Consider the following 19,762-nt stretch of genomic DNA (forward strand, 5'->3'; position numbering starts at 1 on the left):
TTGACTGTTTAAATTTGCGTGCTAACTTGCATATAAAATTATGCAGGACCCGTGTCGTCCAGGCGTGAGAGATGCTGTTCGACTGTGCCAAAATGCTGGTGTGAAGGTATTTGTGCTTGTCAAATGTTGTAAGCTGAAAACCTGTCTGTGATCGACAATTGTTATCAATTATTTCTTGTATGACACTGCAATATCTCTTGTTGCTCTCCATTTTGTTTTTCATATTTTTGAAACTCTGTTGGATTGATTCTTCAGCATGCTGAATGCTGGTTTATAATAACTTCGAACTCATGCCCATTGTTATTTGAATGATTGTTTTGAAAAAGCAAATTTCAGATATAAATGATTCAGTTTGCCCTTTGAATTTCTGACCACATATTATATATCAAAATTTATTTATTTATTTATAAATCTTTGTGTGCTTGTTTTGTTTGGAATTACTAACTCATGGTTTCAATATCTTGCTCCATATGGATTGCCATGCTTCTATGTCCTGGTTCCCCACTCTTCTTGAGAGTCAAGTCATTGTGATATTTGATGCTCAAATAGTTTCTCTCTTTTGGATTTGCAATCAGTGTTTTAAAACCCGGCCCGGCCTGGCGGGTTGACCCGGGACCCGGCCGACCCGGGGCTGGAACCGGGCCGGGTTGATGAAAAAATAGGATGAGCCGCGACCCGGCTGACCCGGTAAAACCCAGTCAAAAACTCGGTTGCAACCCGTTGACTTTTATTTATTTTTTTACTAAAACGACGCCGTTTTGAATTTTTTTTTAAATAGGAATTGACCCGGTCAAAACCCGGCACCCGGGCCTTAGAACGGGCCGGCCACCGGGCCAGGTTTAAAAACTATGTTTGCATGAGAACAATTAATTTTGGTTTAAAAACTATGTTCCATAAATATTAAGAGTTTTCTCAAATTCAGGGTAATGCACTGGAACAGGTTTTGGTTCCTAAGATGGATTGTGCTTTTATTTCTCCCGGTCAAGGACAATTAATTTTGTTCATAAATTTTATTTAGAATTTTTCTGGGAGGTGATTCTGAAAGCGTGAGAAATTCTTTTCCCAGTGAGTTCTCCCCCTTTCTCAATCAGTCTTTATAAATGTACTTTTCAAGTGCTAGAGACAGGTCCTGATTAACAACACAAGAACTCAAGATTCTTGGTTGTCAAGAAGTTTGAGTGAAATGTGGATTACTCTTTATTTTCCTAGTTCATGTTACCTGGTCAAGAAGAACTTTTCCCTATTAATGTATTACTTGGAGACATTTTTGACTATGAAGATTCTGGAATTGCATGCAAAATAGAACTTTATATGGTTATGCCTGTGAGAGTTGCAATTAGACAGTCTAGTGTTCCATTTTTCTTGACTTAAGTTGATGTGTGTTGAATCTTGGACCCATTTTCTTTAACATATGCATATTTGATTGTGCCAGCTATTGAAATAATAAGAAGGAACTTTTGTACATAGGTACGCATGGTAACTGGTGACAATCCTCAAACTGCTAAAGCAATTGCCTTGGAATGTGGGATACTGAGTTCAGCAGCAGATGCTGTGGAGCCTTATGTTATTGAAGGAAGAGTGTTTCGTAACTATTTGGAAGCAGAAAGATTGGAAATCGCAGACAAGATCTTGGTATGAAATGCATCTGTTTTTTTAGTAGTTTTTGGTGTTTATATTTTCCAGTTGTCTAATATCTCGAGAATCAAATTTCTTACAATCATCCTCCATTCAATATTTTTTAGGTGATGGGGAGGTCTTCTCCAAATGACAAGCTTTTGTTTGTGCAAGCTTTGAAAAAGAGGGGACATGTTGTTGCTGTAACTGGAGATGGAACAAATGATGCTCCTGCATTACATGAGGTAAATTGTTTTATTCTTTTATGTTTTTTTTTTTTTTAATGCTGTGATGTTTGTTACATGCATCTGAAGAAGTACGTCACACTTTTCATTTGGAGGAAGTTTAGCGGACATTCAGAATTCTCTCTCAATCAAGTTTTTGATAAAATGCTTCTGGATGTTAGGATCATTTATTTGATTCATCTCTCCTCTCTGGTTCCATTCGCTTAAAATGCAGCCACCTTTCATGATCTGGTGGGACAATTTCAATTGTTTTTTTTCCCCTTAGAAAACAGTGGTTTTGGTTAATAATTACAATTGCTCGGTTTTTTAACAGAACAAATTTGAATTGGTTTGGTTTAAAATCTGTTACTGAATAGTGCAGAACCCTAGTCTTGTTATGTTTTCTGTATCAATGGTTATGATCATTAATCTTTTTCTCACAAGTTACTGGCTTGCTATCATAATATTACTGTTCATTTTTTGTGTTCAGGCAGACATTGGCCTTTCAATGGGTATTCAAGGCACAGAAGTTGCTAAAGAAAGCTCAGATATCATAATTTTGGATGACAACTTTGCTTCAGTCGTGAAGGTGGGCGCTTTTTTCTGCTAATTTTAGTTTCAATTAGAATTCTTTCTTTTTTATCTATTGCAGGGCTCAGGTTCTTCCAAATTATCTTTGTCACCGTAGCTCAGATATTAATGTTTCATTCTTTTTGTAAGTGCATTTTCAATGATTTTTAATGTCTCCTTAATGCAGGTTGTCCGTTGGGGTAGATCTGTATATGCAAATATCCAGAAATTTATCCAGTTTCAGCTTACGGTTAATGTTGCAGCTCTTATTATAAATGTTGTGGCTGCAATTTCTTCTGGTGATGTCCCATTAAATGCAGTGCAGGTATTTGCGGTCTCCTAGTTACACTAACTAAAAAAGATAATTGTTTCAGTTAGTTCTGTATTCATGTTTTGGTTCTATCTTTTAATACAGCTCCTGTGGGTTAACCTTATCATGGATACTCTTGGAGCATTGGCACTGGCTACTGAGCCACCAACAGATCACCTGATGCATAGACCTCCAGTTGGTCGTAGGTATGAAATGTTGAAATGGTTTGCACCTTGTCAGTGTATAAAATTTTAAATATCTTAGAACTAAATCAAGCTGTTCTAAGCTAGAACGGTGTCCTGCTTTCTGTTATAATTTGATGAAAGGAAATTTGCATCGCAAAATTTAGAAGTGGATATTGGATGTATACAACTAGCATCTCATCTGGACTCTTTAAGAAATGTGGATGGCTTTGTTTTTAGTTTGATTCTTGAGCCTGACTTATGGCTTCCCCCCTACCACAAGTTGAAACCTGCCCACCTCGGCCTAAAATCCAGCTATTAGCCTGCTCCACTTTGCTTTCTGTTACTAGATAACTTGTTTCAACATTGTAGATGTCTCTTCTGTAACAATTGTGGTGCCCTTTGTAGCAGCATGAGAAGTTTTAGCCCTTGTTTTACAATGATATTTCGCAGGCAAAATGCCTATGTTTGGTCTTTTTATGGTCCTTTTGGCGCTCTGTTATCAAACTAATTCAGATGTGCATTTGCATTTTCTATGATTTACCTTATGGTGTATATTCTTTTTTAGGGAACCACTATTTACAAATATCATGTTTGCATTTTCTATGATTTACTTATTGTGTATATTCTCTTTCAGGGAACCACTAATTACAAATATCATGTGGAGGAACCTGCTGATACAGGTACAGATTAATATTTGGTTTTATTCTATAGGTCTTGTCAGTGCTAACATTTTAAATTGCTGTAAATTATCTGGTGCTTAGTTTTTTTTCATTCACATAAAGTACAATAATGGTAATTTCCAATTGTGGTTCCTAAAAATTTAGGCAGCATATCAAGTGAGCGTGTTGCTTGTCCTTAATTTTCGAGGGAAGAGCTTACTGGGGTTGGAGCATGAAACCCCTCAGCGTGCAAACAAGGTGAAGAATACCTTGATATTCAATGCATTTGTGCTCTGTCAGGTTAGTCTTTAACTCCTCTTAAACAAAATGAAGCAACAAACAATTACGATGATTCCAGTTAAATTCCATTTTAGCATTGTTGATATGATCTGGTTGTTAAGAGTTCATAACTACAAAGCATGATAAGGTGAGTACTTTTCTGTACTGCAGATCTTCAATGAATTCAATGCCCGGAAGCCAGATGAATTAAATATTTTCAAAGGGATTACAAAAAACCATCTTTTCATTGTTATAGTTGGAATAACACTTGTACTTCAGGTAAGACCCTTTTAACTTATTCAATGCCCTAGGTTTTGGGTCTTTGTGTGCTATCCATGAACATGCTTTTCCTTTGCTTTTTATAGGTTATCATTATTGAGTTTGTTGGGAAGTTCACTTCTACAGTCAAGCTCAATTGGAAACAGTGGCTGATTTCAGCAGTTATTGCTATTATCAGGTAAACTGCAGCCCGTCAAGGATTTCTCTGAGTTCTATTATAGTAACTAATTATGTTATGATTTTCATCAAATGCTATTTACCAACATGGTTGTAGATAGCAAGCTTGAGATATCCTGTTCCAGAAACTGTAATTATAACAAGGCTCGGATCTTGTCTAGATGTAGGCTGTAGCAAAGCTCACATCATCTATCTAATGCGCATGGAAACATACATACATACATACATGTTATCATACCAATTGGCTCATATTTGCATATCTAAACTGTAGCTTTCTCTTTTTATTCTTTCCAACCAGTTGGCCGCTTGCTGTTATTGGTAAACTGATACCTGTTCCACAAACTCCCTTGCACAAGTTCTTTACAAAGTTGTTTCATCGAAGTGGTAACTCTCCAAGTAAGAATCATTTATTTTCCTGTTCATCTTCTCTTCATAGCGTGTGGTATATCAAGTCTGATATTTTCCTGTCATTGTCTTTCAGGTGATCAGTAGAGGTCTCGAAAGACTCACAGTACTAACATCAACCTGGCTAATATAAATTTACTAGTCTATCAGCACAGTTTCTTCATATTTGCTTCATAGGACGCTACAGATGTGCACGGATGGTGACATACTTGTGAAGAATTTTTTATTTTTTTCACTAATAACTTTATGCTCCAGTGTCTAGCGAGGATTGTCTAGGAGAAAAATAACTTACTCGAGTTCAATTTAGCACATACCTTTTCTAGATTGTGTTTACAGTTATGAAATCATGGAACCAAATGCATTAACATATTTTTGAATTAATGCATGGAATGTTTTGTCAATCTGAGGGCTTTCATGTTTGTCAAATCTCCAAAGTTTAATGAGGAAATTATGGTTATATACAGTTTACACGATGCTGGGAGTTGAAGGTGGTGGGGAGTGATGTGGAAGTTAATCAGCAGATGGGGAAATCCCTAATTTGAAGTGGAAGTTAGCTTATAATTTCGAAATACTCTCTGCAACGTCTCAGTTCTAATTGCAATTTTTAATAGATCATAGATGGCGAATTCGTGTGGCTGCCGCTCTTTTCTCCATACGCCGGCTTGGTCTTACACCACTGATATGAGATAAAACGCTCATGTTTAAGACAGTGCAGAAGCCTAGGTAACAGGGGGGTCGATGTTGGAAGCTGAATGAATACATACTGAGAAACGAAATGGAAGACAGGCCTGCCGTTATGAGCACATTGACATAGTGCCATTGCCTTGTTCCTAATGAGGGACACATCCTTTCCTTTCACGCCTTAAATCACAGTTTTAAAAGGCACACCAAACGACGGAAAATGCAAGAGACAAGAAATCATTTGGGTCCTGATTGCAAGCGCCAGATAATAACAAGGAATCATTCTTTGAGTATATGGTGAAGCAATTGGTGGAAATGGTGCATGGCATTCTCAACCGTGGGAGCGTATCTGCCGCTACAGTATGCTGGTGTTTCAAGGCCTCTCTGAACACCTTCGCACAACACGATATCTTCTATCTGCATGTTTATATTAATCTTAGAATAAACTCCAAACTGGCCATAAACTTTACGGTAATGGAGCGTGGATGACATACCTGCACTCTCTCGCTATCAACTAGACTTCTTTCTATGAAATCTTTGTCGTCCTGACACCAAAATGTTTAAAATCCTCAATTGAACAACTTCACCGGCACATAAAAGTAATCACAGGTTACCGGAATTGCAATAAGAAGCAGAATTTTTTTTTTTTACAATCTGCACATAAATGATAGGTATAGCATATGGAGCTCATCGCCCCTGTAATTTATCAGGTTCACGAGTCCATCTCTAAAACCCCTTCAAGAACCACCAAGTAAAATACTAAAGATGAACAAAATCATTCCTTCTTTGATTTTTGTTTTTGATTTAGAAATAGAAAAGGAAAAACCACCCTTCGTCTTTCTATGTACTGATAAATGACAACACAATATTTATCATCATGTATCCTCGCAATATACAAGCAGGCATGCCTAGAAAGTACCTTGAGATGGGCTTCAATAAAGTAGTCAAATATCACCTGGCATTTCCTGGGTCCTAGCGGGAGCACCAGATTAGTGTCCATCCATGGTCCATACCTACGAGATCCATAAGACACTCAAGTTACCAGAGAACTGACATAACAAATGAATTAACACACAGCCGCCAAGAGGGTACCTGTTAATCATAAAATTAGGGTAAATGAAAGCATACAAGGCTTTTGACCCAAGTCGATCAATATCATCTTCACTTTCCGTCGAGCCACCATCACAGCTTTGGATGCTAACCTTTTCATATGTCTATCTCAAAGAGCAACCATTTACGTAAGACAACAATCATAATAAGAATGATATACCTCAGGAAAAAACAAAGACATTGAAGTATTCTTTTAGACTGGTAAGAGAGACATGATACAGAACACAAAATGCCTATCTGGAGAAGAAGATGAGAGAAGCATACCTTGGTGGAGTAAGAGTTAAGCTTAAGACCAGATGCAAGGCCTTTATGAGCATATGGTACATGGTAACCACCATCTAAGTAATTATCACAGAACACCTAAAAAGAAGAAACCAACGATCATCAGCAGTCTATGAAATCAAGATAGCAATAGTGATGGCCACTGATTTCTACAAGGCTTGGTTCTAATAGAGAAGACATCAAATCCATTCCGACAACAATGAATAAATGTAACACCACATGATTAACTAGGAGGCAGAATAAAATGAAAGGACCATGAGATAATTCAAGACAAAATAGCAAGTTAAGGACAATTACCTTCCAGTTACATTCAATATCGTATACACGCCTGCAAAGATAGCTTAGAGAAGAATCAACTCCATTTGCACCAAGAAATTCTGAACAGCTACCAAGCCATGCACTCCCCACTGTATTGTCAGCTTCTTTCTGTGGTAAAATCTCCTTGTCCAAATTGAGGAGAACAAATGGCCCCCAAGTTGCAACATTTAGTGGTTTAAGCCCAAACTCCTATGTTCCATGATCAGATAAATAAATCAACAAAATTATCAATCAAAACCAGAAAATGTCTTATATGAATTGAAAATAGGATTGAGACCATATGTTTCAGCATACATTTACATCAAAATTTTGGATCCCGGTTATCCTGGTTGCTTTAAGAAGTGCTCCATCCAACCCATATGTCCACCCCTGTAAGAAAAATTAGATGTATTTATATGTTAAAGTTAAAATAGTTTCCACCACCTATGAATTTAACACACACTTTATAAACAAAATGGTAGATCAAAACGAACTATTCCAAGATGCATTGAAAGTTTGAATTTTGCAGGTGAGCTAGTACACTTGTATTTTTTTTGTGGTCAAAACCAAAGAAATTCAAAAGTGAACTCACATGATAAGGGCATACAAAACAAGGCTTTTGCCCATTTCCAGATGCAACAAGAGAGGCATGATGGCGACACACATTGTGAAAAGCATGAATCTTGCCATCATCATCTCGACACACCAGAAACTCTACATTCCCCAATCTGCCATATATAATTGACCCTCCATTTCATTCACAGAAACAATGAATAAAGGGGTGGACGAAAGAGATATTGATTGGAAATTGAAATGCACATCAAAACAAAATGCGCATTCAATGATTTCAATTGATTTTTATAAGAATCAAATGAATTGGTTAAACATGCAAGAATCCATTTGTGCCAAGTTTTATTAAACGGTAAGTTAATCGAAGGTGGAAGAAGACAACTGGTATCAAATCCGGCTAGCATCCAGGATGCGGGGGACTTAGAAAAGAGGAGGGATATCCCATGTTGTGCAGCTCAAAGGCCGTATAGACCATCTACTGATATAAAATAGAAAACAGAATCCGTATTCAAGCATATTTCCCTTGTTGTTTCATGAACTCAACAAGAAATTCAAGAATTCAAGAAAAAACAAACAAGCAAACAAAAGATCCACTTTTCAACACGTGGGCATTTAACACATAAATAAACGATACCTTCCAGTGAAAAAATCACGAGGATTCTTCATCTGTTCAGTATATCCTGAAAATTCAAGAAATTCATGATGAAACTTGGCTATAATTCATGAAACCAATTTAATTATACTCTAGAAGAAGAGAAAAACAAGAAACTAAAGAACTAACCAACAGCCTGCCAGCCTTTATAGAAGACATGATGGAGTTCAAAATCAAAAAAAGAAGGGTCGGTGTACCATGAGCTAGGTGGGGTCAAGGCTTTCTCTATGGGAATATTTGGGTCAAATTCATCGACCAGATTTTGACAGTAGTTATCACTCTGACGGACAGAGCTGGCAACAAGAAGAGACCCATGTTGTTTTTGTTGTTTTGCAATAATTGAAGTATGTTTTTGGGTTTGGAAGAGGAGAAGGCGGTGAGCAGTGGTCATGGGTTTGAGCAGTACTGCCATTGTAGTTGCAGTGATCATGGTCATCGCCAAGGAGACACTGACTTGACGGATGTTCCTAAGAAATAAAATGGTTATAAGCAGGACAAATCCAGGAATACTGCAGTGGTTATAATCAGGGACAAAAGGCAGAGACGCAGTCACATCTTTTACTGAGACCAAAATAATAATAATAATAAATTGTATTTAAGGATCAAACTAAAAGTTGCATTTAGGAAAGAGGACCAAACTGGTCAGCCTCTAACAAGGAGAGCTCATTTCCTATCTTCTTTGAAGCTCGGCTATGAGACCAGAGTCCATCTAGTGACGAGCCTTTTTCGACAGGCTATTCCATTGATCCCCAAAAAACTTAGTTGACTGTATAGGTCACCCCATAATCTAGAGGATTTGGTTAGAATTTAATAAGACCTCATCAATTTTTTTAAACCTGTTATTTCATTTCTTCATAATTTTATTTTTAAATAAATGAGACTGCTTTGAAAAAGAAGAAGAAAGAACTGTTGACTCACCCACTCCTGAGCCCAGCCCCAAGATAGGTTTCACTGGCTGGAAGGTTAATTTATTAACTCCCTTTTCCTTGAGATATAAACAATACTAGCCATATCATTCATCATTTCACTATATATAAAGAAGATACCTTTCATTTTCGTGATTCTTTTACTTACTGGTTCTTGAAAAACAAAACTAAAAAAATGATATAAGCACCAAAGAGTTTGTTTTGCAAGTAACATCAACCCATCAGTGTAATGCACTTCATTATCCGCCATGAAAAAGCCTAGAGATTTGTTAAAGTTTTTCACTAACTTTATTTTATTAATGGTGTTGGCGTGCAAAAAAAAGGAAAAGCTTCGCTAACTTCCTATCCAAACCCTTTTTACCTCTTATTAGCACTTGATTTTGAGATCTTTTCATGAATGATAACATGGAAACACTAGGTAAAAGAGTTATAGACCTTCTATCATCTTCATCAAATCCGATCGACCTCTAACAACATGCTCAACAAATAAGCACTCGTAATAAATATTTTGGCTACCCAACAATCGCTTAGGCTCTCCTTGTCCATCTGTTACCAACTTTTCAACAATTTGCACCTCTTGTACATTGACACTTCCATGTTCTAGAAGAGACGAGACAAAATAAAATGGAAAAAAGTAGTTACAATACCCCCATCATTCTAAGGAGTAGGTTTTGTCACTACGAGGAGCATTCTCATTCGAGATCATCAAAACAGGATCTTCATAGATCAAAAGGCAAGGTCATAGGCCATAGCCTTTACCAGTAACCCCGTTCTCCATCGAAATCCCATTCTAGCTGTTCAGAGCTAAAAAAACCATGCAGGGATGAAGAAAAAATTTATAAAAATGTTAAACACCATGTATGAAACTCTCTATTATAATCAAACTTGTTAAATACACGTCTCCCTAGTGATTTTGTAGTCATCAAGATAGACTTGAACAGCTATGATAACCTATTTGACCCTAAAACATATCTTGAAAGGGTGATTCATGACATTAATATCATGTGCAAAATAGTTAATTTTGCAGAAAATAATATTAAGAATAATCATCCTAATACAGAATTCCTAAATGAAGATATATATGCCATTATGTAAAAAGGAGGTTTCTGTGGCGGATTCACATGATGGTGAAAATTTGTTGACAGCATTCAATTCATGAAATAAAAAATATATGAATCTGAGAGACAAATCGCGCTGGAACAATATATAATCATGTGATCTTTCAAAAATCTCGTTGTATGAATATAGAAGACAAATATCAATATGGATTATTTTTATTCGTTCTATGCAACTAACATAGATTTTCTATGTATATCTCCAAGGTAAATTTTTATTCTTTTTTTATATTAATTCTTATGGTATTAATTAATCATAAAATACGATAAATGGGTATGATCATGGTCGACTAAATCCACCGAACCATTGGGCATTTATGTTTTTAATTAGCTGCCAACGCGATGGCACATTGGTTAACATCTCTATATTAATTGATCATTGGTTTCTCTTTTTTCAATAAATAAATAAATAAATAAATTGTTCTTATGACCGGTTACTTGGTTTGGTTTCATAATTATTTTTTTCTCGGGATAACTTCAAATAAGATCCCCAATTGTGATGTGACTTTTCATTTACACCCCCAAAAATACAGAACTAAGCCTAAAAATATCCCACGTTTATCGAAATTGCTCCATCACAAGTTTCATTCCAATTAAAGTCTCTTTACTAGAATTTTTTATCGCATTCCTCGTTTAACGTTGCATTTTGAATATAAAAAATCAAGTGGGAATCCAATCTAATTTAAAGAAATTTCGTGTAACATATTGAAAAAATTATCCATGAAAATTACAAGTTGTAGGAGCGACATGTTCATTGTGAGTCAGATAGGATCACAGCTTACTCCTTGCTCCCACAGTGCAGCCTTTACAAGTCGTGTGATAAAAAGCGTACTTCTTAGCAAGTTGGTAAGACTAAACTAATGACGGATAAATGCACCATAGATTCAGGATGAAATTGCTTACATAGTTTAGAGGATGTAAATGAACGTTTCATCATAATAGGGGGACTTGAGTTTGCTCTTCTTGTTAGGGCCTTTGGCCCTGTTTGTTTAAAAAAGTGGTTCTTTAAGGACCACTTTTTAAATTTTTCATGTTTATTTACTATTAAAAAAATTTATTAACAAAAATATTTTACAGTTAAATAAAAATTTGATATGATTTTTAAAAAAGTGTTTTTTAATTAAAAATATTTTTAAAAAATATAAAAATATAAAAATATCTGATTATTTGTTAGTTATATCAAATTTGATCCTTATTTTTTTTTTCTGTAGTTTATTCTTTTAGAATTTGATTTAATTTTATTTTTATATCAATTTTAATCCTTATTTTTTATTTATTTTTTTCTTATCTTTTTTTTTAATTAAAGATTTTTATTTATCAAATTTAGTTATCATTTTTTTATCATTTATTTTATTTAAAATAATTTATTTTTTAATTTCATTATCTTTCATCTTTTTAATTTTTTAAATTTAATCAATTTTATTTTTATTATTATTTATTTTATTTAAAATAATTTATAATTTTTTTATTCATTTCATCCTTGTTTGACTTTTTTATAGGTTGAACTTGATTCTTATTCTTTTAATAAATTTTAAAAAAAGTTAATAAGTTATTTTTAATTTATTTTTATAATATTATCTAATATTAAAAATTAATTTATTTTTTTAAATCTATTTTTTATGAAAGAACACAAATAAACGGTGCCTTAGTTAAAAAAAGAAAAAGAAAAAGATGAAGACAAAAAAGGGAACGAGATTAGCGGGTAGCCTGTGGCCCTCAACCAAAAAACAGAGAGAGAGAGAGAAGGAAAACGATAAAAAAGAGAGAGAGAGAGAGAGAGAGAGAGAGAGAGAGAAGGAAAACGATAAAAAATGGAAGGAGTTGACTTAATCGAACAAGAAACATAGCCACGCAAAGCCTAACAATACGGCCTAGTACTTCCAAAATCGTCATGCCCTTTCGTTATCTTCCTCACCCGTACGTCCTTTGCATTCTAAAGATATATTTATAGCTTTCGGGGTCTCAAAATAATGCTCATAGAAATATAACCCATACAAAAGTAGTACCATAGCCCTTGTCTTTCTTTTCTTGTTCTTGTTCTTGTTTCGTTCACTATAATAGCCTCTGCTCTCTCTCTCTCTCATACCTTATATCTTATAATCACCCTGTTGTATTTGTTGTATTGTTTAGAGTTGCAAAGATGATGTATGAGCAGCGACAACAGCAAATGATGAATAGAGTGGATAGGAGGAAGATTAATGGAGACAGAAGGAAGGCAATCGAGGAAGAAAGGCTTGAAGTTGTTGATCTGAGTGGCATGTCTCTGGAGACTCTACCTCACCCTTCACTCAACTTAGCTACTATTTGCAAACTTAACCTCTCCAACAATGATCTGCAGGTATACACACACGCACATAAATTCCCATATTGTTGCTAAAGTGAATATGAATAACCCAATAAAAAACTTTTTTGCAGTACAGAAAGAAAAGAAACCCTTCTCAAGGTTAAACCAAACAAAGTTTTGATTGATTTTAACACAACTTTTTTGTTGTCCCTTTGATTTCTTTTTTGTTTTTATGGAAATAAGCCTCAATTGTTGCGAATAGGATTCATTTCTTTTGGAGGTGCTGAAATATCAATCTGATACCATTTTGAGTTTGAACCTAGTAAATAAAAATGTTGTCTTTCTTTAGGGGAAAAAAAGGAAAGTAATCTTATAACAATTTACTTTTTCTATTTTTTGCTAATCCCAAATAAAAAGAAGCTTATTCCTTTTGATTCCCCCCTTCTTTGATTCAGTCTTAAGCTTCCTACAAAATACTGGTCTGCATGTATATGTCCTTTCGGAAATCCCACTTCTATTTAATTTCTTTGGGTTTCTCTCATATTTTACTCTCTTGGATCTCAAACAATTAGGGTTTGTTTTGAGTATAGATAACCATTCAAATATTTTAAATATGTTAGCACATGTTTATTCATGGTTAACCATGGAAGCAAACTAACTTTTCAAAGAATTTCTGCCTATATCTGGCAGATTATACCGGAATCCTTAACGGCAAGAATGCTAAATTTGGTGGTGTTGGATGCTCACTCAAATCAGCTTAAATCTCTCCCTAACTCAATTGGATGCTTGTCAAAGCTCAAAGTTCTTAATGTTTCAGGCAACCTTATTGAGTCCCTACCTAGAACCATTGAGAATTGCAGGTTTGTTGTCTCCTGATGTTCTTCTGCTCTTAGAAATATATTATATGCATATAGCTCAGTTTTTTTTTTTCATCTTATTGTTTGTTTATTCACTATCTCATCATTGCGGCCTAGCTTTAGTAATATGAGTCATATGCGATAATAACAGCTCCATTAATTTGAGGATGTATGCCTTCTTACAATCTTAATATATATCAAATGAACAGGTTGTTAATTATTTAAAATATTTTTTTTGGGAAAATAAAATGTTTTGTTTTATTTTGTGTGCATGAGTTGCATTTTCGCACATGCCTTTGATATCTTCATATTAGGAACACTAATGAAATTATATATTAGCCGGTTGACTTCACGGATACTGGACAAAATACATGTATTTTTTATTAGAAACTTATTAACATCTCCATGGGGTCTATATGAATAGTATACTTTTGAGAAATAATCTAGTTTTGATTAATGGATAAATTAATCTAAAAATATATTTCACCGATTTTGATCTATAAAAAATATTTGTTGTTGTAGAATAATCTAGTGGGGATAATCCAAACCTTTGACTTGTACCATTATGGATGGTCAAGGTTAACAATTACCAATAAATCAAGGAAAACCTCATTGCTGTTGAGGAATTAAAATTCAGAAAATAGTAATGGAGAGGTAAAGAGCAGATTATGATTCGAGGTGAATCTTTTTTACTTCAGTAAAGTTTTATATATATATATATATAGGCACAATTATTAATCGGTTCACTAAAGCAGAAAACGTTTTTTGCACGATTTTCATACAATCCGCAAGTGATCCGTGTGTTCAGACTCCATTAATTATGATCTTGATCGTGAAGATTTTCCCTTTGGAAGTGTCTTGACCATTTTCCCACCACTCATTAATTCATTTTAGACTTTAATTAAAAGATTAAGATGGCTAAGTGTAGATGTCGATCGATCGGCATGCTGTACATATATTTGTGTTCATCATAGTTGCCAATGCCGTTTTATTTTGTTTAACATGTTTGAGATGTATCATTTCCTTTGAAATAATGGAGTAGTTAGCTTATTTTGTTTTTATAATATAATTTCAATGTTTAATATGCCCTCACAAAACTAATTTCTTCTAATACATCTCTATAATTGAAATCACTAGTTTTAGGCACGTTCGTGCATATGAATGATCAAAACTATGTTAAACATTACTATAGTGATGACTCTATATATATATATATATATTAATAATTTTTAATAGCTAAAAATATTATAGAAATGATAGAAGCTTTAGTATATACCAAAGGTTCTTATATGGTGGTGTGTTTTTTTTTAAAACAAGAGTTTATGTTATGATAAAAAGAACAATTATTGTACGTCGTTTTCATAAAGAGAAGCACGAGATTGGATATTATATCCGAAATGAAAAGGGAGTATAGAAAATATTGTATAATTAGTAAAAGGAAAAGGAAAAAAGTTATAAAGGAAACACCGAAAAGCAAAAAATAAATAAATAGAAAACACATTTAAAAATTTATAGAGGAAACATAAGAGTGTATAATTGTTATTTAAATAATTTAAGAGTATGATAGTCCTTAAAAAAATATAAAGGTATTATTATCTATGAAAAGTTTTTATAAAGTTGGTGTTTTCATATACAGTTATGAATTCTTCACTGTATTCTTATAATAGATATTTGCGGACGAACCACCAAAAATATCCTTGAAAAACTCAAATCCCATCTAATTTATTAAAAAAAAACTAAGATAAAATTCATTTTATTTTCCATTATTATTAAAAAAAAATTACATTAATTTTGAACATTTCACGTGAGGGTATTTTTATCAATTTAAATAAAAATATTTGACAAAACGATAAATTAGAGAATTATGAATTGAGAGCAATTAAAGTTAATAAAATATAGGATAAAATATAAAAACAAATTGAGCTAATTCAAAGTTGTAGAAAATGTAAAATATAAGAATTATGAATTGAGAGCAATTAATTATTAAATTTGAATTATAAGTAATAATTACTACAATCATTCCAAGTTATGCTTACATCAAATTATGTACTTTTTGTCTCAGATCTTTAGAAGAACTAAATGCCAACTTCAACAAGCTAAGCAGGCTACCAGACACTATTGGGTTTGAGCTTGTTAACCTCAAGAAGCTCTCAGTAAACTCGAACAAGCTTGTGTTTCTTCCGATGTCTACCTCCCACCTCACTTCTTTGAAAATACTAGATGCAAGGCTCAACAATCTAAGGTCCCTCCCAGAAGACCTCGAGAACCTTATCAATCTAGAAGTCCTTAATGTAAGCCAAAACTTCCAATATCTTGAAACCTTACCGTACTCCATTGGCGTGCTCATATCTCTTGTGGAACTGGACGTGAGTTATAACAAGATCACAACTTTGCCTGACTCCATGGGGTGTCTAAGGAAGCTGCAAAAGCTATATGTTGAAGGGAACCCACTCATTTCTCCTCCAATGGAGGTGGTGGAGAGAGGTTTGCATGTTGTCAAGGAGTACTTGAGTGAGAAGATGAATGCAGGCCACAAGAGCCCAACAAAGAAGTCGTGGGTTGGTAAGTTGGTCAAGTATGGGACCTTCAATGGCAGAATTGGGTCCAGGAAAGACAGACAGTGGTTCCATGTTTCGCCTGATCATCATTACCACTCATTTGATGGTGTTACTTCTCCTGGATACGATAGGAAATCATCTAAATACACAGGGAATCGTTCCATTGAAGGCCTTGCTTCTCCTAGACACTTGAGGATGTTCTCACCCCGTCGCCTGTTCTCTTCAAAGAACTTCTTTTAGGACTGCTAGACCGTTTGTTGCATCATGAAGCTGGACAGTTTTTAGCATACTTAAGAGCATGAAGATCTTCAGATTGGAGAGGGTGACCAAAACTCCCCAAGGCTTGGAATCTCATACCTAGGTCTCCATGCGTTTGACTTATTTTTGGTTTGTAATTTGTAAATTGTAAATAAATATCATAATGCATCATGATTAATGGATATTATCTGTTTCATTTCTTTTAGAATCAAATATTTAGTAAGCATTTCATTCACATTCTTATATTATCCTCCAATGACATAAAAGTTCAATTCTAAAATGTAAAGGGATTGACTTGTCATGAGAAATCATACAACTCTGCTCCCTTCTCCTTACAAGAAAAGTCTACAGAGAAAAAACTAGAGGGCTTATTCTCCTCCATTTTCCCAGAAAACCTGCCTGTCCAAACAATATGTGAAGAAGGCAAGATGAAGGAGACGGCATCATGGGTGACCATGTGGCGGACTAAAGGGAACAGTATGGTTATGGCCTTATGGGCGAGGGAAGGAAGGGTTGGAAAGGGAAGCTTGAAGTGGCGGTGTAATTGGTGACAAAGCATACAGATATACTCTCAAAATCTGCGAAGGACTGCAACAGCAGTTAATCCTTGATACAATCACTTCGCAAATAAATCCTGACCTCTGATTCTCTTCTGCCAATACAGTTTGCAAAACCCCCCTTCATACTTACAAGTCACTGTTATTATCACCACTCGGAAGCTTGCACCAGTTGTGACTGGTCTCTCTACAGAGGCTTGATCTGATGCCTAGACTAGAGATTTTTTAACCTATAGATCTTCGAACAACCTGTCTAAGCTTCTTAATCAAGTCAACGGACACACCAATGAGTGGTTCAACATCATAAGAAATGCATAAAGCAACAGATTTTTGAAGCAAAATTGCTTAATCAAGAACCCAAAACTATTGCTAGAAGTAGAGCACTTAGCTGCACTTCAACTTAATAAAGGAGGCATCAATCTAGCTTAGCTAACCTTACATACACATTCAATCACCATCTCAGCATATAATCAACTGAATAATTTTAGATATTTAACTGTCAGGAAGCAAAGAAATTCGTCCACGGTTATCAGAAAAGAAATTCAAACACCAAGGAATTCACCATAACAGTGCAAGAACATTGACAAGGATGACCTTTAATCATTTCCCGATTCTGCAGAATTCGCAACTTTTATTAACAGAACTATTAATTGTTTCATGATCTATTAGCACCACAAGATCAAATGAGAATAACCCAGATCATAAAAATCCACAATAACCTCATTTGACAAACCGCCATTGTAATTTCAGACTCTACCATAACAAAGTATCTAAAATACTTCAAAAAAAAGTGCTGAAAACTCAATGAAGATAAGCAGGAATCTTAATCCGAATAAAAAGCATACTCATAACATAAGCAATAACAACAGAGGAAAACCCTGCAGTAGCATAAGAAACCTTAACACTTTTGGCCCGATTTTTATCAAGTGCCAGATCCATCAAAATAATGCCAATACCACCTACAACAAACATGAACCCAGAAGAGAGCCCTTCAATTATATACTGCCCATTAACTCTTCCTGGCATGAAAACCAAAGGCTTGACAGATCCGGTATATGGGTCTTGGGTTGACCCAATACCAGGTGGTTCAACGATGACGTCATAGACGATGCCAGAGACGACCATGAAGTAGGTGAAGAGCACTAAAGAGAAAACTGTCATCGGGGAAGGGAGAGTGAAGGTGGGGAGTTTGAGACGGAGGCGTGGTGGGCGGAGGACGGAGTAAGGAATAAAATTGAGGAGGAGGAGGAGTGGATCCATGGAGGAGGTGGATGATGGGTCGGAAGCGGCAGACGCTACGGTGTAGGCATCGGGTTTGGGTGCCATTTTGATGGATCTGTTGAATCTTTTGATAGGGCGGGAGGGGCTTGGGAGTCTCAGCGAAGGCGAGTTCAGGAGTTTTTATTTTTTATTGTAAAAGTGTTTTTTTTAACAAATTATATTAATTTGTTTTTTTTTAATATATTTTTTATATTAATATATTAAAATGATTTAAAAATTAAAAAAAAAACTTTGTTTTTAAAATTTTAACTAAAAACAGATTAAATTGCCTATCAAACACACCGTAAAAGTGTTTGTTATTTTGGTTGGGGTTATCCTCGTACTGGTTAGAGATTTTTTTGTAATCAGATTGATATCCGGGTTATCCTAGTTTGGGCTGGATTGGAGCGAAGAGCAATTGGACTCTAATACAAAAGAAAATATGGATCCGTTAACCGTCATTAGCCCTAAACAATAAAATAAAAAGGATTAGTTGTTTTTCTTTGAAACAAAGGGGAATGGAAGAACAAGCCCGGATTGTGGTAATTTAAGATAATTTTTTATTAAAAAATTTATTTTTAATATTAAAATATTAAGATTATCTAGCAAAAACTATGTCAAACACCCCCTAAACTCTCCACATATATATTGTATTTTATAACAATCATGTATTTGCGGGATTTTTCTTTTTATACATAGTATCATACAATATAAAGATGTTTCTAATTAAAAACTAACGACTCAAATCTATTCTTTTTTTTTAATAAAACAAATAAACATTATAAATATTTATCTCTATCTTAATATTATAAATATTAATATATAATTATAGCTTAAACATTATAAATGTTTTCATAATTATATTCACAAATGTCTCGGCACAAATCACTTTAAAGGATCGTAGCCCCCTTGACACTCTTAAAAAATATCAATCGTTATTTTTTAAATGAATCCTTTAATTTTCATTGGTTTGTTTGGTGGATAAATTGATCACTATTTCGACATTTAAATGTGTGTCATTTTTATTTTTATTTTTTGTCCCCTGCTTTGAGTAGACAGGAAAATGAAAATGAAAATGACATTTATAATTGTTTCAGCACATTTATTGTCAAGTAATAATTGTTTTCGGCTACTGATTTTCCATGGCATGGTTTGAGCTCGTATGCCTAAAAAGAAACTTTGAACCTTTTAAATATAAGAAAAAAGGTAAGAAATTGGAATAAAAAAACAAATATTTGAATACTGGTCAAGGATTTCAGGACTGCATGGGACATGGGTAGATGTTGCACCTACTGCGTGTTTGTTGTTGTGATTATAGGTGTGTGGTATTTAGAATAAAATATTGTTTATAAGTGTTTAATTAGATATTAATTTTATTTATTTTTTTGTCGTGAGTCCCATCCAAAATTGAGACTGAAATTCAGTTTCTTGAAAAGCAATTTAAATCTGTTTTTCGCGAGGGTGTGTTCTCCTCTCTTCTTCACTGACAATACAAATAATTAATCATTGCAAAAATTTCTCAAAACAACACTAAGGGTCTCCATTGTTGGATCTGAAAAAATCCTGCCATCTCCTCTCATCTCTTGCCAAATGACAACAAAACCATTGTAAAAAATTTCCAAAACAACCTTTTTGTCTCCATTGCTCTTTCCC

The 19,762-nt window shown here is 34.5% G+C and overlaps 4 protein-coding genes across 11 annotated transcripts in view; 2 read left to right on the forward strand and 2 right to left on the reverse strand.

Annotated features, from left to right (window-relative positions):
• The window catches only part of LOC105122572 (calcium-transporting ATPase 10, plasma membrane-type-like), a 30,491-nt gene extending 25,388 nt beyond the window's left edge, over positions 1-5,103 (forward strand). For 7 of the 8 annotated variants that reach the window (XM_011021777.1, XM_011021776.1, XM_011021781.1 and 4 more), the window contains 12 exons: positions 47-106; positions 1,468-1,632; positions 1,743-1,859; positions 2,329-2,427; positions 2,596-2,733; positions 2,824-2,924; positions 3,538-3,583; positions 3,728-3,862; positions 4,013-4,120; positions 4,207-4,298; positions 4,596-4,693; positions 4,779-5,103. In XM_011021777.1, the coding sequence (XP_011020079.1) occupies positions 47-106; positions 1,468-1,632; positions 1,743-1,859; positions 2,329-2,427; positions 2,596-2,733; positions 2,824-2,924; positions 3,538-3,583; positions 3,728-3,862; positions 4,013-4,120; positions 4,207-4,298; positions 4,596-4,693; positions 4,779-4,789 (1,170 nt within the window). In that variant the 3' untranslated portion in view covers positions 4,790-5,103. The remainder of the gene's footprint in view (positions 1-46; positions 107-1,467; positions 1,633-1,742; positions 1,860-2,328; positions 2,428-2,595; positions 2,734-2,823; positions 2,925-3,537; positions 3,584-3,727; positions 3,863-4,012; positions 4,121-4,206; positions 4,299-4,595; positions 4,694-4,778) is intronic. The other variant, XM_011021784.1, reaches the window with a different exon arrangement.
• A 304-nt stretch (positions 5,104-5,407) lies between these two features.
• On the reverse strand, positions 5,408-8,862 carry LOC105122571 (choline monooxygenase, chloroplastic-like). The gene is made up of 10 exons (XM_011021775.1): positions 8,424-8,862; positions 8,277-8,322; positions 7,665-7,800; positions 7,388-7,462; positions 7,073-7,282; positions 6,758-6,853; positions 6,476-6,597; positions 6,303-6,396; positions 5,878-5,928; positions 5,408-5,800 (listed from the first exon to the last, which is right to left on the reverse strand). Exons 1-10 carry the CDS (start codon positions 8,728-8,730, stop codon positions 5,663-5,665), a joined length of 1,275 nt encoding a protein of 424 aa, XP_011020077.1. The 5' UTR covers positions 8,731-8,862; the 3' UTR covers positions 5,408-5,662.
• Positions 8,863-12,194: 3,332 nt separating this feature from the next.
• LOC105122573 (plant intracellular Ras-group-related LRR protein 6-like) lies at positions 12,195-16,505 on the forward strand. The gene is made up of 4 exons (XM_011021785.1): positions 12,195-12,334; positions 12,466-12,673; positions 13,310-13,479; positions 15,539-16,505. The coding sequence occupies exons 2-4, from the start codon at positions 12,476-12,478 to the stop codon at positions 16,272-16,274; spliced, it is 1,104 nt and encodes a 367-aa protein (XP_011020087.1). The 5' UTR covers positions 12,195-12,334; positions 12,466-12,475; the 3' UTR covers positions 16,275-16,505.
• A 934-nt stretch (positions 16,506-17,439) lies between these two features.
• LOC105122574 (putative oligosaccharyltransferase complex subunit CG9662) lies at positions 17,440-18,268 on the reverse strand. Its single transcript, XM_011021786.1, has one exon. The coding sequence runs from the start codon at positions 18,173-18,175 to the stop codon at positions 17,651-17,653; it is 525 nt and encodes a 174-aa protein (XP_011020088.1). The 5' UTR covers positions 18,176-18,268; the 3' UTR covers positions 17,440-17,650.
• Between the last annotated feature and the right edge of the window lie 1,494 nt (positions 18,269-19,762).

The sequence above is a fragment of the Populus euphratica genome, unplaced genomic scaffold, assembly GCF_000495115.2.
Source record: "Populus euphratica unplaced genomic scaffold, PopEup_1.0 scaffold20.1, whole genome shotgun sequence".
Lineage (NCBI taxonomy): Eukaryota > Viridiplantae > Streptophyta > Magnoliopsida > Malpighiales > Salicaceae > Populus > Populus euphratica.